This window comes from Gavialis gangeticus, unplaced genomic scaffold (genome assembly GCF_001723915.1).
Source record: "Gavialis gangeticus isolate Ggan-Ray unplaced genomic scaffold, GavGan_comp1, whole genome shotgun sequence".
NCBI lineage: Eukaryota > Metazoa > Chordata > Crocodylia > Gavialidae > Gavialis > Gavialis gangeticus.
Window position 1 is genome coordinate 66,574,547 of NW_017728993.1, and position 18,455 is coordinate 66,593,001.

General features: G+C 42.7%; 1 protein-coding gene across 2 annotated transcripts in view; it reads right to left on the reverse strand.

The window, feature by feature from the left end:
* KIFAP3 (kinesin associated protein 3) overlaps positions 1-18,455 on the reverse strand; it is a 136,494-nt gene that overhangs the window by 48,216 nt on the left and 69,823 nt on the right. For both annotated transcript variants that reach the window (XM_019501906.1, XM_019501907.1), the window contains exons 14-17: positions 16,730-16,895; positions 16,438-16,563; positions 15,759-15,857; positions 12,576-12,661 (exon numbers count right to left, since the gene is read on the reverse strand). In XM_019501906.1, coding sequence (XP_019357451.1) covers positions 12,576-12,661; positions 15,759-15,857; positions 16,438-16,563; positions 16,730-16,895 — 477 coding nt within the window. The remainder of the gene's footprint in view (positions 1-12,575; positions 12,662-15,758; positions 15,858-16,437; positions 16,564-16,729; positions 16,896-18,455) is intronic.

The window sequence follows — 18,455 nt, forward strand, 5'->3', positions numbered from 1 at the left end:
GGCACAACCCTCCCCCTCCACAGCTCCCCTGTAACACAAACCCTGCCTAAGAAACAAGTCTGGTTCATTTCCCCATCAGGAGGAACATCTGAACTTCCATTCTGAGCTTCGAAGACTTCACAGGAAACCATACTGCATTGTGCAACATCAGAAATGCTTTTCCATTACTAATGGATTTTAGAATTTTGCTTTAATGGGAGTAAAGCAGCCTTGTTTCTTTGGTCACAAAGCAGGATATGGATTTCCCATTTTGAAAGCTCATCAATGCACACACCTTCAGAGGTTGGTTTCCACAGACACATCTGTGGCACAGATTTAAACTTCTGAAAACATATCTTAGATTTTATTTCTTATCCTATTTATACATTGGTCACCAGGCCACTGGGATTTTCATTCTCTTGCTATCCTGGAGCACAAGAGGCTGCAATTCAAACCACTGTCTGCTCCATGGCTTTATGTACACAAAACACTGGATCACCAGGCTTTCAGAGCCCTCGATGGCTTCAAGCATGGAAGACAAATGCTGCAATGTGAATTCCTGTTACCTATATATAACCACAACATGCTTAAGATAAAGAATAATAATAATAGATGGGCCCTACACTTTCTTCTTGCTGTAACTCACTTTTAATGAAAGAAAAATCTAGAACTAGCAGCACAAAGTAAAAAAAAATCCTCAGAAAAGGTAAATTCATCTCCAGGAAGATTTATAACGTGATATGTGAAAAATGAAAGGGTGCAACTTTTGGTGATGACATCTGATCAGCATCTTGGAAACATTTCCTTTGTTGTGTCTGTGTCTGCCAGAGTTAAACTGTGGGCTATCTATTATGTCAACCCTCAGCAGCCTTAAGCTCCTTTTAAGCTTTAGAGAAACACCTTGTAACTGCCAGAGGCTGTTCTGTAATCCCAAGAAAACCATTCCCAGAAACGATGATTACAAGGAGGAAAAAAATAAACAAATAGCAAATTAGATTAATTTGTAAAAAAATTAAATAGTTTTTGCATTGGCTTGTTTACTTTAAAAGGTTCCCAACAGGAACAGTGCTGATGGCTTCATTCCTAGTTTCACATTTAACAAATGGTGCATACAAGTATCTTCATCCTTTCCTGAATTTTGATCTTGATCTCATTTGCACAAACAGTTCAGCTTCACAGCATTATAAAAGCTGCTTGTCAGATATAACAGCTGAACACAAAAGACTTATTATATCTTCTCTTTAAATCTCAGAGTCAAAAGTTGGCAGAGGACTGGTGAATTATACTGGCATGGAGCCATCTGTCTCTTTGGTATACATGTGGTTTTTAACATAACACCACATTTATCATCTCAGGTAAGTTTTGGTGCTTTTCTAAAATGTTCAAAGTAAGTATAAGGCTACTGGGTTTTAGGAATAAAAGAATTGCCATACCGGATATGAACAAGGGTCCATTTTGTCCAGGATTCTATTTGTGGCAACTGAACATAGATTTTAAAGCTTGAAGAATCTAGTTATAATCATGCAGTCTGACATCCTACATAACAGAGCTGAGAATCTCATCCTATTACTGCTGCATGAAGGCCATAATTTCTGAATATTCTCCACAGGAAAATGTGACATTATGGAAAAGCTTCAAGAGTTTGGTGCAAAAGAGAAAATCCAGGGTCATATGACTAGAGGTGAAGGTTCAGGGAAACTAAAACAAATAAGTTAAGATCAAAGCAACTCCCAAGAACCCCCAAAATCTTGTTAATTTCTAAAAATGTGTTGTAGGATTTAAATTCAGAAACATTAAAAGCCTTCTTCACTTGAAGATACCATTTTTCAAGAAATGAAATATGAAGACTAGGAAGATTATGGTACACACTAACAATGGCAAAGTCCATCAGACCTTTCAAATGTTAGACCATTGGTGAAGTAGGTGTGGGAGCATGGGTGGAGTTGGTCTTCCTAATTTTTTTCTACATGCTGTAAGGAGCTGAGCATTTTATATGCTGTTACATAAAAAGGGAAGAATACTTGGAGGTTGATTTTATTCTCCTCGGAACCTTCTGACATCACTGTTTTAAGCATTCTGTTCCCATAAATCCCTAAGTGTCATGGAAGATGTATGGTTTGATTCTGCATGGAATGCGCCATCCTTTTTGAAGTTCTACATCCAACTTTGTTTACTGCTGAACCACTGAAACATTATGAAGCGTTAACTGGCCTATTATCAGACTGTGTCTGTTCCCTATCAGGGGTCCCCTTTGTCACTGGTTTCCGTCACACCTTGTATCTGATTAACACGCTATAGGATAACATAGAGCTATACAGATCTGCTTTGCGTTCTATCACTGCTGATGGAAAACAGATTTACTTTTTTACTTTAATGTGGTTGCTGTCTAATTGGGTCTGTAATATGGTTCATTTAATGCAACTGCTTGTACTAAATTAAAGCTGCCATACAGTAAGTTAAATTGCTCATTAAGGTTAGAGTTATAGTTGGTAAAATGATACATTACATTGTTACCTAAATGCACAATTTCTGCAACAAGATACACGTACTACAAGAATAGTTAGATTAACCACCTATCAGTAACTGCCCAAAAGAATTATGTTCTCTTGGTTGGGAACTGGGCAGAAATGCTATTAAAGTATGTTGCCTCCAGAATATAATGGGCTGAATTCCTGCTTTCATTTATGGCTCTGTAACCCGTGATGATTTCCATGGGATTGTACTAATGTGATTAACAGTATAACTATGCTCATTAAGTTAAAATACTATTAAGACAAATAAACCTAGCTTTAGCTATACCATGTGAAGTGTCATGTGAAATCAACAATGTATAGCAAATATCTATCAGACACTGGGGTGGATACACCCACTTTAAATTTGATCACAACCTTTTCATTCCTTTATGTGCTTTACAACATTCTCTAAATGATCCTGTAATACAGGCCTCCACAGTACAAAACCACAACCAGGATCACAGGTATGTGTTCAAAGCAACAGGCAAAGTCCCAAAGAGAGTGCATTAGTAACAGAGAATTGAATGAGGGAAAAAAATCCTAAAATTGATGTGCAACAGCTTAGAGGGAAGAATGTTGCACCTACTTCATTTTGGTTATATTTTGCCCTGTTTTCATCACGGAAAATTACTGCAATCAGGACAGGCAGCCACCGTCCAAATGGCTAGATGAAGACAGAAGCATGGGTTTGGGTGGATGTTGTAATGGCCTGGCCTGGATTCTTAGTTGTGCCTTGGAAAATATGGATAACAAAGAATATGAAAAACTAGCTGTGGCAAGGAGGGCTTGCTAGGAGACAAACAAGAATTAAATGAGGAGGTTAGGACATTCCTATCCCTTTTTAGTGTTCCCACTCAGTTCTGTTACACCTCCTCACAGTGGGCCAGAAAGTGCTAGTTTCACCAGTGTAGCACTTGGCTTCACTCTGTAAACTGTCCCAGCTGCTTCTCACTCCATTTTTCTGTCTTCTGGACACAAAAGGAAATAAACAGACCATAGAAACTTCCTGGTCAGACACAACATGGCACTCTGCACTAAAGGAGAAAACAAAGGTGGAACCAAGGCAGCTGCCTCTCCAAACAAAGTTGTCCATATATCCCCATAATATGTACTTCCTTGGTTTCAGGTAAAAGCTGGAGAATTTATTTTTCTTCTTTTGTGCTGCCCTGATTCCAGATCCCAGAGAACTTTGGCATCATTCTTGGGAATTTCTAGAAACACTGCCTTAGCAGTTTTCCACCTTTTGTTTGAAGTCTCAACATTTTCAAAACAGAGGGCATCAAATAGCCTTGGCACTTGAGTAAGATACAGAGAAACATGGCAGGTTATCAGGATGTATGCAGTGAGCTTTAATGGTCTCAAACTCTTTGTGCCCCCTTGGGATGAAAGCTGCCAGGCTGTAACATACCATTGGCAAGTGGCCCTTTCAGAGAAGCGGCAAGCTGCACTAAATGACTGGCCTTCAGACATTCTGTTGCTGCAAAAAGGACAGCACTCAAATCTAGACCATTCAGGATCTGACATAGCAGATGGGACCTGGGCTCAAACAAATCTGTACAGCATGCTGAACCTGATAATGTGCTGCAGAAGGCATGGAAGGTGGAAGAGTTATAAAATCACAATATGGAGCTTTAACTTAACTTTGATCTAAAATAAAAATAAAAGAAAAGATAATCAAAGACTAAACAATAGTTAAAAAGCGACGAATACAGCTAGAAAAAGAACTGCATGAGGAATGTGGGTGTTAAGGATCTTCTATCTTTAGTGGTAGAAAAGGAGTGGAAAGAGGGCTGAGCCCCATTGTTCCCTACCTAACCTGGATCTAACTAGTATGGAGGTTGCCCCGATGCACTGTAATTACAGCGTGTCAGAGCAGACTTGATTAAATCAAGTCTGCTGTAGCATGGCAATTACAGTACCACACTCCAGCAGCCTCCCGTGTCTCATGTATCAGCATCCCCATGCTTCAAAGTGGTGGCAGGGACACTTGTAAAACTCACTGAACAGGCTTCAGTTCAAGCATCCCCACTGCCATTTTGAAGCGCAGGGATGCTGATACATGAGATGCTGCACTGCTTTAATTAGAGCAGCTCTTGGAGCCACTCTAATTGAAGCACTGCTCCCCACCCCACTCCTGGAACACATGTAAAAGTACCCCTAGAGGCAACAGGGAGCCAAACTCCACTGCTTTCCACAGGCTTACAATGCAAGTGTCAGGAATGCACAAGCTCCCAAAAGCAGCAAGTCAACAGTGGTCAGCACTCAGTGGAAAACTAAGGTCTATTTTGTATCTGTCTGCATCTGATGAAATGCACTCTATAGACTTCTGAGATAGTTAATGTGTCCCGATTATGTGTAACAACTTCATAAATTAGCTGTCTGATACCAGGACTCAGCACCATATCCAGAAAATTGGAGCATGCAAGAACATCCAGTGACCACATTTGCTGTTGATGAAAGAGGTCCCTTGCATCCACTAGTGCATACTGTATGTATGACTCCACAGTACATACTGTACTGAAGCAACACATCTGTTTCAATTCATCAATGGCGGAAACCAGCCAAGTTATATTAAACAAATCATCACTAGTATAACATTTCCATAATTTCTGTGACAATTACTTTACTGCAAAAAGCATACTTCCCCCAAGGCCTGCAAGGCATCTAATTTTCCTCAGTGTTATTTCAATCACCCTATGTGCTGCTCCTTGATGAGCGAAAAAGGTGTTTGTCTCCTTAAAAAGAAATTAGTTTTAAAGTGTTAGAAGTCTTTCCCCACAATTATTTTTGACCTCCATTGTCATAGCAACTAGCAAGGTTCCATACATGTTGGCAACAAGACTACAACTTGACTTATCTTTTCATTCATTTTTTTCCCCTGTGAATTTACTGCTGACGATCAGTCCCGACAGTCCTAGAGACTGAAATCCTCTATTATCCACTGCACAGACACAGCAAAGGCATTAGCAAGTCAAGCAACTGTCAGAACCAAAATAACCTTATGGGCTGTGGCATGAGGGTCTCCGATCTGGGAAATGCATCCCTCATGAGGGCCTCGTACGTTGTGGGACTTTCATCCTCATTACAGCCAGTCTTCCCTCACCAATCTAAGATGTAGTTCAATCTCACTTGGATGATTAGGACTTTTGGTTTTGGGAGAAATCTCTATTTTGGAATAGAGAGTAGTACCAGATTATAATACAAGCATGACGCAAGTGCTCTGTGATTTACTCCTATACCTTGTGTTTCTTCCTCCTAACCTCCTAATTAAGATAAGAGCATACTGACTCAGATCCTATTTTATCTAAAACAGTGGTGCTTAACCTTTTTGGCCACCAGGCTGCATGGGCAATGCCCAGGCCTTCTTTGGGTTGGATCCATCTGGTGGCCCCAATTTGGCATGGGGGGTAGGGGAGTGGGGGAGGTCACGGCAGGGCCCAATCCAGCTGCACCAAGGGGGCCAGGGGCCATCCTGGCTCCAACCTGGCCCTATGAGAGGGGCTGGGGGGAAGAAGGGGATGTGGCCCAACCCAGTGCAAGAAAAGGGCATGGGGAGTGGGGAAGGGGCAGGGCCCAGCCTCAACCCAGCCCCATTGGGGGGCGGGGGGAGGCGGCTTGCCTCAGCCCAGCAGCAGGTGGGTGGGGAGTGTGACCCAACCTCATCCAGCCACAAGGGTGGGGACTGAGGGTATGAAATGGTTCCAACCTGCTGGGTGGGGCTTGGGAATTTGGCAGCATGGGAGGTTGGCCATATTTATTGCCACTGCTCCCCTGCCGCCACATTTCCAATCTCTGGGGAGCCCCACAGGCTGGGTACCTATGGCTCTGTGGTCTGCATTTGGCCTATGGGCCAGAGGTTGAGCACCCCTGTCCTACGTTGTATAAGAGTGCTACCTAAATATCAAAATGTGGATGTATAAATGGTATTTTGTGTCACTTACGTGGATTTCAGATCCCACTTCCACTTGTATGATTGGACTCATCCTAAAAAGGCTCAAATACTCTGTAGGCCACATACACTCCATTATGATATTACTCCATGGACTTGCACAGAATTACTGGCACATAGCCTCAAAGGTGAAACAGGGTCAACACAGAACATAAGTGGCCCTAACTGATCCCTTCAGAACAACTCTAGTCATACAGATCAAAACAGGATCTAAAATCCATGCCAGAGAAACAAAGGGCCTCTTACATATCTACATTTAAACCTGCAAGTAGCACTTAGATCATAGAATCGTAAAAAGCAGAGTTGGAAGAGCCCTCAGGAGGTCAGCTTCCCACCCCCCTGCTCAAAGCAGGCGACCCCCAACTAGATCATCCCAGCCAGGGCTTTGTGTAGCCAGGCTTTAAAAACCTCCAAGGATGGAGATTGTACCACCTCTCTAGGTAACCTATTTAGGTGTTTCACCACCCTCCTAGTGAATTTTTTTTTTCCTAACATCCAACCTAAACCTCCCTTGCTGCAACTTGAGACCATTGCTTCTCATTCTGTCATCTACCACCACTGAGAACAGTCCAGCTCCATCCTCACTGGAACCACCCTTCAGGTAGTTAAGGGCTGCTATCAGATTTCCTTTCAGTCTTCTCTTCAGCAGATTTATTAAAGAAAATAAGATTTTGTTTTCATTTTCTCCATACAGAATACTATCAGTGAGAGATCTAACATTACATTTAAATGGGAAAGTACCACCTGTTTGAGAAGGGGGTTAGGGAACCTTTGCATTAGAACAGTTGGATCAATTCACTCCCATAACAGCGAACTTCTGAGGCCAGCCAGAAAGGAGAGCTAGTGAAAAACTCTGCAGCACCCAAACACTTCCTGGGCTACAGTGGTCTCCCCCAAAAACGTGAGTACCAATATATCTTCCCATTGTTGCTTTTTCTCCAGCTCCAAAGCCTCATTCAGACCTGCTAGCATGCACAATGAGGCGCACTGCCACCTATCCTCTCAACATGTTTCCTCTCCAAATACAGCTCACCTGTATTGTACTTTCTGTAGAGGTAACAGTTGTATTATAATGGCTGATGCATACTCCTGAGCAGCAGCCCTACCTCCCCTTTTAAAACAATTAAAAAGTATGTTTTGTCCATAATCTTAGTTTCATTCTGAATGTCTCAGGTGACACTGCTCTGTTTGTTTCCACTGGGAGATCTTTTAGACTGAGGAAAAATCTTATCAGTGAAAAATTTTCTTGTTTCAGTCAGCCTTGGTTTTTCTTTCCTTAATTTTAAGCCACTATTTTAAATTATGCTTTCCTGTACTGCTTTAAGCAATTCCTTGACATAGGGAGGCATGATATAGGCACTGATACTTAGGAAAAGATTCTGGAAATGTTGACAACATTATTTGGCAGAAGACAAAACACAAATGTGCCTGCAGAACATTCTGGTCCCGTTTACTGGCTGATGAAAAAAACAAATCAAACTAGTTGTCTAGAAATAATATCTCAACTTGAACTAACTGAAATAGTTTAGTGGACAGTCAGTGCCAAGACTTCCAAAATATATCCAGGGACCTACCAAATTTGTGGTGGAAATAGGATGCGTGGTGGCTCCTTTAATCTTGCAGGTTGCCCCGCATGTCCCCCCTGCTGTTGATTAGCCAAGGGGCCCCAACAGCCCTGTTGCTTGGTTCTGAGCAGCTGGGAGGTAAAAATGGCATCATATTTAAAACCCAAACTTTTGCCTCCCTGCCAAATCAGGAGCAAGTGGCATGGCCCCTCCACCAATCATGGGGGGCAGGGGAAGGGTGTGCACAGGGGAACCTGTAAAATTAAAGGAACTGCCACACAGGCCACTTCCACCAGTAATTCAGTAGGTCCTAAATATATCGAATTAACTTTGCTGAGTCGGAATACAGGCAAATGTAGTAACACTGTATCAATTAAGCCTGTACAAATAGGAAAGTATTCGATTCAGATTCAGCTGATTCGGAGGACAGTAATTGGATTCAGATCACTGTCCTGAATCAATTCAGCTGAATCAGCTTCAGATTTGGCACCCATTCGGAGAGATTTGGATCAGCCAGGGAGAGGCAGGCACAGCCAGGTGGCTTCTCCAGCTGTGCCTGCCTCTCCCTGGGCAGCTATAGGAGAAGCTCCCATGGCTGCCCTGCATAGCCCCATCCCCCGCCTGGCCCAAGCCTAGTCCTGGCACTTCAAAAAAAAAAAAAAAAATGCCCTGCACTCACCGGCTGTAGCAGAAGCTGTGGGGGCTCTGTGGCCTCCTGGCAGAGCATCTTCCCCCCCACTCCTGTGCAGCCACTACTCCCCAATCCCTCCTCTCCCCCCCTGTTCCCAGCAGTCTGGCAATTTTTTTTTTTTTTAAAGCCCTGCACTCACCAGCTGTAGCAATGGGGATCAGGGACTGAGGGCCTGTGGCAGAGCCCCCGCCCCCTCCCTCTCCCCACGCAGCATGGGGCAGTGGGGATCACCCCTCCCTCTGCCTGGCACCTGTGCGGCAGCTGCCCTATGGCGCGGGTGCAGCGCAACTCAGCAGGGCGCTGCATGCTACCTGGGAGCTGGGGCCACTGGGGTTGAGTGGTGCCGGGCTCTGGCTGACACAGGGAGCCGTCCCAGCTCCCAGACAGCACACGATGCCTTGTAAAGTCATGCTGCACCTGTGCCATGGGGCAGCTGCTGCACAGATGCCAGGCAGGGGGGCAATCCCTGCTGGCCTCCACTGCCCTGCGCTGCATGGGAGGGCTCTGCGATGAGTCCCCAGTCCCTGCTGCCAGAGCCTGTGAGTGTGGGACTTTTTTCCCCGTGCCCCCCTGCACTCCTCCCTGGTTGAACAGCTTGTCCCAGTCCCAATTCCTCTCTCTTCCCCCCTCCCCCAACCCCAACAGACTTACCAGCTGGAGGCAGCTGTCAGCTGCCTGTTTAGTCTATGACCGAATCTCCAAATCAGCTGAAACTTTTCTGAATCAAATCGGATGCTTCAAATCAATTCAGAGCTTTTACTCGGTCTCCCAATTCAAGTCATTCAGTCCCTGAATCTCCTCCAAATCAAATCAGTTACCAAAGCTTCACACAGCCTTAATCAATATCAAATTATACTAATAAGCTTTTACAATGTAACAGTTCCATCTGTATGCTCCTGTACCAATACAAGTACAGCAAACCCATCGCAATTTTAACCGTTTCAATTCAGGGTAAAGTTACTGTGACTTAGCATACCTTTATCATTACACAGGAGTATACAGACTTAAGAGTTATAGTGAAATGGCTGATACATACTGCTGAGTGAAAGCTCCCTTTCTCCCCTTTTAAAATGGTTAAAATTCATGTTTGTCCATGGCCTCAGAATATTAAGATAGGGGGAGTTGCTACAGAGTAAAATAGAGTGTACCAGGATCTGCCCATGTCACGAACACTGCATAAGGCCCTGTCAATGACAGAAGTTACTGTATATTTAATATGTTTTATCTACATGAATGCATAAATCTAGTTTAATAGGGAGTTGGAGAAATAACAATCAAGGCATGGGGCAGAGGAGAGAAGGAGAGAGAACAGTCCTACATAATGACAGCTAAACACACACTTGAAAGACAATGGACAAAACTTTCAGTTTGCAGTCTTGTATACAGCCTCCAATAAGCTGCAAACCTCATGCTGCCAAGGCTGAAAACTAACAGATCACAGGACTATAAATGGTGAAAAAATAACTTGGCCTCAAGGAAAAGGGGACAGGAAGAGCTGATCAAATGGATGAAGAGCTTTGGGAAAAACCTCTTCCTTTTTCCCCTCTCCCAACCCAAACCTGGAAGAGAAATGGATTGTGAGTAAAGGGAACAAACTATGCCAGCCAAGCTGCGGAGATCTCATGGACAGGGTGTCTAGGATCCGCAGACCCACGCAGGTTTATGGTTAAATATCCAGCAAGCTACATATGTGTTTTGTTCCTTTAAATCTTTTTTTTCTCTAAAATCCTTTACTTCCAGTAAATAACCTGTTGCTTTAACAAAAGGACATCTTGTCACTGGGTATCCTTATCATTGCTCCTGGAGGTTTTTAGCCTAGGTCACACTGGCTTAGGTAATCATAACTGATTCATAGGAGACAAACTCAGGGTCCAGTTTAAGAGTACAAAATTCACGTGAGCAGTGGCCTGAAAAGGGACAAGGAATTAATACTACACAAGGGACTTGTAGGAGGTCAGAGATGGAAATAACCTAGTAACTGATGCAGGATGCAAACTGAACTCAGACTCTTTTGCTGGGGGGTGGCTGGGAGGGGGAGGATTGGGTGGTTGACAAGGAAGCCTTCACATCTTCAGAGTTTTGAAAGTGCAACTTGTATTGTACAAGTAAACAGAAAGCACAAGAATGGCTACAAATGCACCCGTATGATTTTTCCAGTGTGCTGAACTTTGGTTTTGGTATCAGACTATCATCACTTTCAAAGCTGCACTGTTCCCAAAGAACATTTTTTACTCTTCATCCCTGATTAATTTTCCCCAATAGTTCTTCCCCGGGAATCATTTCTCATAGCTTCATTTGTATCAATAAGGCTTTTATCAGATTGGCCTGGGATACTAACAAATGACCTGGAATTCCAAGGTAATTATATATTCCAAGCCATGTAGACTGATTCACAAGCACAGGCAACAGAATTCTAACAGTCTTACTTTAAACAACTTACACGCAGATTTCTCACATTTCCTCCATTCTTTTCAGTTAGATAGTCTTCAGATATTCAAGACTAGAAATATTACTTTAATACTATAGGACCCTTCTTATCAAACAAAACCATCTTCCCGCACAAAACAGTAATGGGTTCTGCCTCCCAAGACTATTTTTTCCTCTTGGTGGACTGACTTATGAGCAGGACACGCATCAGAATTCTGGCAGTAAGTGTGAATTCATCCCAAGTGAAACACTGGCTTCACTGAAGTCAATGGCAAAACTCCCACTGACTTAGCAGAGCTAGGGTTTCATGCCCCACCTCTACATAAAGTGTGAGTAAAGCTTGACTGATAGATAAAACATCACAATGAAGTACAAAATTGCCTACATTAATATTTTGTACTTTTAGGCAAATTTTAGCCATTTGCCATTACCAACTAATGTAATGTACTTTTATAACTAATTGTAAAAGTAAAATAAGTCAAGAAATACAATACTATGTCATACACTGGGAGCTAAAACCATAGCTCTACAAAAACTTAACAGTTTAAATGAAGACAGAGAAGAAAGAAAGAAAGAAGTACTATACACACAAAGCCACAAGAATGAAGTTATAGCAATTTTTCAGTATCTCTCTTAACTCCTTAATTTACCAGAGAAGTGCATCCACCAGAATTCACCAACAGGAACTTAGGAAAGTGAGATGCGATTGCCTAAATAAGAATATGATCTCTAAGAAGTACTGTGCAAATTTTCATGGTCATGAGTAGCAAGGATTTTTATGGAATATTTCACCAGAGAACCAGAACTTCCAATAGCATAGTGTCCAATAACATTGCACTGGGGGTAAAGTGCCCCATTTCAACACTAACCAGATTCAGTATGGCTCAGCTGGTGATATTAGACGAGGCAGTAGGACTGCAGGCCTCTGTACTATGTGTTTAAGAGCAGACCATTGCACCGGGAACTAAGCTAAAATCATAGGACGGACAAGACCCTGTTCTGATCATTGAACGCTACAGAACATTGGTTTTCTAATATTATCCCATATGCTTTCCTTTTTAAACAAATAATACTCACATTAAACATTATAGAAAAGATCACTGAACAAAACAGATCCCAATAAATGAAAAAAGCTGTTGGGTAACCACAAAAACACAGAAAGCTTACAGTCCTCATCAAATGTGGTTCAGACATTCCAAATTGTGAAAAGTAAGAGAAGTAAAGCATTTCAAAATGTTTACAATATGTAATTTAACTACTACTGGATTTTTAAAAGCGTACATATTTTTTTCAACAAAAATGCAACTCTGCAACTCATTTTACAGGAAAAAAATCAAAATTATATTGAAAATATTTTCAGACAATGTGCTAATGTATATTGTTCCTCTTCCAGAAAATGGGCAGGTTCTAATCACGTAGATTCTTTAGCTAGACAAAGGAAATCAACCTACCGCTATAATATCCAGAGTGTTGTCACAGACTTTGCGGATCTCAGCATTCTTATCGTGCATCAGGTCTATAAGATACGCTGGAGCCTCTGGGAAGGAATGGTTAAGGATGTAAGGTTGATTTTACCACAGGCATGGATTCTTCCAGCTGGAAGAATTTATTAGGAACCACACTGGGGTACATTCTGCAGCACATGAGAGCCATGAGCTTCATGTGCTAAGTCAGCTAAATAGTCATATAAAACTCCTGAAGGAGATATACATTCCTTTTACTGAGAAGTACACATTGTCTGGCTCATCATGAGAAATCCAGCCATATGAACACTGTGCTACAGGGTTTACATTTTATTCAATATTTAGCATTTCTGTGAAATAGATTAAGCTCTTTTTAAACCTTAAAGGCAATAAAAAGTTAAAGACTGATTTCCAAATTATTTGTCCCATATAACAATAACGTTTAAAGCATACGTATAGGGAAACCTGGAATATACTTCTACAGGTCTGCTCTTGGCTAGATGAGTGAGATGTTACTCAAACTGCATTTTTTTTGTTGCTGTTGTTGACTATATGACTATACAGAAGTAAAAACACATGCCCCTCCCCGCAATTAAAAACAACCACGAATGGAGGTATTATGGTCAGGAAGACTATAGGAAATGGAAGAAATGGATGTTGGTGCAAGATACTGAAGTACTTCAGTATAAATCATATAGTACCTTCAAGGCCTTGCTGGAGAAAACAAAGGAAAGACTGGCTACTATTAGATCTGCAGAGTGCATTGTTTACCTGGAATCAGAGGGTGAGCAGACATTCACTTAATGGCACAATCATGCCACGTGCATGGCAGGAGGTACTATTGTTGGGGTTGGGGCCACTGCCAGCAGGGAGCCCAAGGCATGGGTTTGCAAGTGCAGGATGGGGAGAGTGTGTTGGGGGGGAGTGAGGTGGAAATCAGCTGACTGACTCCTCCTGCCTGGCACTCAATACACACAGACTCCCTGCAGGGACCCCAGGATCAAGAAGCATCTCCCCAGTCCCCAAGTCCCTGTTTGCTGAGACTTTTACAAACCATGTATGAAGCTCAGCTGCTCTGGGACCTGAGGGGTAAAGGCAGTCAAGAAGAGTTTTATACTACTGTTAGCTCCAAAGATCCACTGTTTTAAAGTGTCCTGCCCCACATCCCCACAGGGGCTGTAGAACAAGGCAGGAGAGGTTGCCAGGCACAGGTTCTGCTAAGTTCCCAGCAAAGGAAATCCCTTGACTCTGTCTGCCCTGCCAGGAAACCTTACAACCTGTTTCCCTGGCAGCCCATTTTTGGCATCAAGACCGGAACTGTCCCCATCCCATTGCTGAATCCCATCCCAATGCCAATACTGACAATCAGCTGATGGTTAGCATCGGCACGGGCATGTTATTTGTGCAAATTATGGCCGAAAGGATGGTTTACATATTTTATGGAATATTTTTGTGGCTTATTTGTCACTTTATGGCTCCATAAATCAGCTGCACATGTAGCACTGCTACTATTTATGGTAGAACTAAAATGTTAATCACACCTTAATTGTAACATGTGTCAGGGACCTAACAGTTTCACATGATGGTAACTGCAGTGAGCACAGGTAAATATACAGACAGACTGCTCTATATAAAAATATATGGAGACTGCTGTCTGTCTGACACTGGCCCCGACCAGGGTCAGGGCCAGGGCCAGGGCCAGTCAGACCCACAGCAGCTGCCTGCCCCTCACCCCTTTGTACACAAATCTAAGACAAGAGACTCTCCCTGATGTTGACTGGTGGGACTGACGCATGCAACTTGTTTTATATTTGAGTAAATATGGTAAATCTATAGCAAAATTGGTGCAACACTACTAAAACATGCAACTCCCTCCAGTAAGTCCCAGGATCTCTCAAAACCTTTTAGCCTGATTAAACAAAAGGATTGAAAGCAAGCTCCTGTGGGGAGAAGAGCAAGTGAATCTGTGCTTAAAGAAAAAAAGCACTCTTATAACAGGTAAGTAGTAGTTCTTAGAGTGGAAAAGGGACATGATGGGCACATCTGGCTACTAAGTGACCAAATGTGAAACTGGTATCTTGTGACCTTTTAGAACTAGGAACAGGTATCCTACAATATTATACCCAAGATCTCCCAGGTTTCTACACAAAATATATTCTTAGTTCAGTAAAGACTAAAAATATCAGACCATACACTGCATTATATTTTTGTATTTGGAAGATATTTTAGGTGGCTTTGGAATCATTACTATTACTTGCTGCTTATGTACTATCTACAGCATGCTAGACATTTCACAGAATGCAAGGCAAACATGATTTGACATGAAAAGCATACAAATCTGAGATCCGATTAAAAAAGCCCATTGTAGTAAACTTGCCCTTCAACTGACTTCAGTGGGTCTGGACTGGGCCCCAATTTAAATCATATTTCAAAACAGAAAAGATAGCAAGAGGAAGTGATAAATGGAGAACAGGGGTTATACTTAAAGTTCTTTCAAACTGAGCAAGTCAACAAACTGAAGCAAAATGAACAAAAACAGAATGGCCATTAGCACAGAAACAGACTAAAGGAAAGAAAGCAAGGAATTGAAATCAAAGAGAGAGAGAAGAAGGATAGGAATGGTTTGTGAGAGCAATACACAACAGGAACTCTTGCGGTAGGAAGTAAAAAAAAACTAGATGACAGTTGCTTTAAAGAAAAGAGAGGAGCAGGAGGAGAGATGAGAAATGGCAGGTGTGTCAGAAGTTGACTCAATTTTACTTTTCCCTCTGAGCCTGTTAAAGCTGAAATTATGGTCTCTAAGGTACATAGCTTTACAAGGAAAAGGGTATAAGAAACAGTCATACCCAAATGTTTCATATTACTTACTACTCTTTCTGTAGAGTATGCAACATACATACCACATTGATAACATGGTGTGATACAAAAAGTTATCAATCCTCATTTTAACCACCATATGTAAGCTGTCTGCATAATATCTTCTAAAGATCCTTATATCTTACAAATAAAATATTTGGACATTATTTTGATTGAAATTATACCAAATCAATCTTATCTTTAGGAGTTTACAAAATTACAGTGAAGGATTTCCATCACATGAGAAGCACATGTAGAAACAACAGCAGATTAAAAGCACTGTAATTCTAAAGGTTTCACATTTAAAAAGGATACGAGTCTCCTTGATGATGACATCTCTAGTGGCTTGGTGAAAGACCATCTGGTAAAAGACATATATGATTTGGCAGACAAACTCATCATCTTCCTGTTGAGCTTGACGAAAAGAGAAAAGCATTTATTCAAGTCACTGAAACAGAGTAGGCTACTACTATATATTAACAAGCACTGTGTCAGGCTCTTAGATAAACTGGAGAGTGCAGACAACATTTTGATTGCAGTTTCTAATAATCATTCCCACTCACAAACACAAAGCTTTCAGAGCTTCACTCAACTTCCAGAGTCAGCCTCTAGACTCCAACTGACTTTGATAAAAACTGGACTGGTGTGGAAAAAGCAAGCTGACTAGACCTTTGCAGAGGCATAAACAAGGTTCTGAATCCTGGGCAGCAGCAGCAAAGGCAGTAGCAGTTAGGTTGGTAGTAATGGCAGCACAGTTCTTCTACTCCCTACACACTGGCACCCAGTCATGTCCCTGTTGCCCATCCATAGTTATGCCCCTGGACCTTTGTTCAGCACAGTCTCTGCCAGTGATAGAATTATAGCACCACACTCGCATGAAGGACAGCAGTAGCTTCTCCTAAGTTATACCTGGTGGTGGCATCTAGGTCAACTGGGAAGTACAGATATTAAGAACCTTTGAAAAAATAGTCCCAGAAGGAATTGGATAACATACCATTTAGAAGTTCAATGAGTGCTGGAATGATTCCAGATTTGGCTAGAAGAGCAGCACAGGAGTCATCCATGGACACAGTTCCAATCATTATTACGACTTCTAAAACAAGGTCATCCTCTGCAGAACCTGGTAAATTAAATAGCAGATAGCTGTGTGTGTAAGAAAGCCCTTTGCTGAATCTTTGGCTATGGGCTTGTTGTTTTGGTTTTCAGGACTTACGTTAATTCATACATCCAAAAGACACTACAGGAAAACAGACCATTTTGGAATGCTAACCACTTTTAATACAGACCTGGCTTTAGTTTATCTTTGAGGTATGGAACTAGTTTGTATTCTTTCAGCACGAGTTCCCAGTCCAGGTCAGGTAAGGTCAGATTTGCCAATGTTCCCAGACATTCTATCACAAATTCCTCCTCTTCGCCATTTGAAATTTGAGCTGCTAAATCACCAACATAATCCTAAACAAAATATATCAGCAGATAATTAGTAAAAGTACTGTCCATGTACAGCTTACGATTCTAAAAGACTTGTAACTTGGTCAAATCCAAAACAGCTCTCACCAGAATGCTGAACAGGGTTTGTCTCTGAAATGAAGGCTATTTTTAAGTCAAATTTAAAACTTTCAATATTTTAATTGTGACACTATAAGCTATTCTACAATTTTTAAGCATCAAATTTCCCCACTCCTTTAATTCTCAAAGTAACATAAAACATTTTATTCAAACTTCCCTAAATTTTATTATGGGCAGAAAACACACGCACACAAATTCAGTCCAAAAGGGTAGAAGTTTTAGAAAGCTAACAAAAGACTAATAAAGGAGATTAGGATGGAAAATGTTATACAGCCATAGTTACCAAAGCTGTCAGTCTCCCAGACCCTTACGAACCGACATGAAATTTCATGGTATACTTTATATCCATTAATTCTACTTACTAGCTGTATAGTGGTGTGAAAAGATTTAATACTATTCAGTATGAACTTTATTAAGAGATCTGCAAGTCAAATTATCTCATTATTTACCACATTTTTTTTAATATAACCAAACACCAACTCTTTTCTGTCTGTGAATTCAATGCTAATGAGAGTATTGGACAGGCAGTCCCAGAGGATCACAGTCCTCAACTTACAGAACAAATGCAGTGTAAAAAGCAACAGCAAGAGAGATTCCTTATATTTGGATCTTTCCCTACAGCAGAGGTAGGCAACATTTTTTGGCCAGAGTGCCAAAAAACACCACAAAGCCTATCTTGGAAGGTGCCGGAGTGCTGGCATGCCAGAAAAACAAAATGAGGGCAAGGGGTACAGGGCAGGATGCCCTGCTTGTGCCCCGTGTCCCCCACCCAAAGCCCCTGCTCCCTAGTCCTGCTGCCCTGTGCCCCCCATCCCAGGCTCTGTGGCTGCCAGCAGCTACCTTGACTCTGGGTAGCTGCTGAAGCCTGGGCTGCTCCCAGCAGGGCTTGCAGCATCCCATCTGCCTTCTGGGAGCAGCCCAGGCTCTAGACTGGCAGCAGCTCCCCAGAGCTGGGCCTAGCTGCAGCCGGGAGGCTCCAAACAGCTGTGCCGGGCTCCAGCATCAGCTACCTACTGGCACGTGCACCCGCGCGTTGGAGAGGGCGATAGGGGAGGGGCCTGAGGCGGTGCAGCCCCAGTCTCTCCCCAACTCCTGGTGAGATGATGGCAGGGTTCCAGAACCCAGTGCAGCTGTTTGCAGCCAGCCTGGGCTCTGGGGCAGCTGCAGCAAGCAGGCTGCAAACAGCTGCACTGGGCTCCACAGCTCTGGCATCAGCTCTGTGCTAGCAGCAACTGCACAGGCACCTTGGGGCAGACAGCGGGGCAGCACAGCCTGCCCCGAGGTGTCCATGCAGTCACTACCGGCATCGAGGTGATGCCGGAGCTATGGAGCCTGGCGCAGCTGTTTGCAGCCAGCCCGCTGCTTGGTGCAGCTGCCCAGAGCCCAGGCTGGCTGCAAACACCTGCATCGGGCTCCGGAACCCAGTCACCAGCTCCGTGCCGGCAG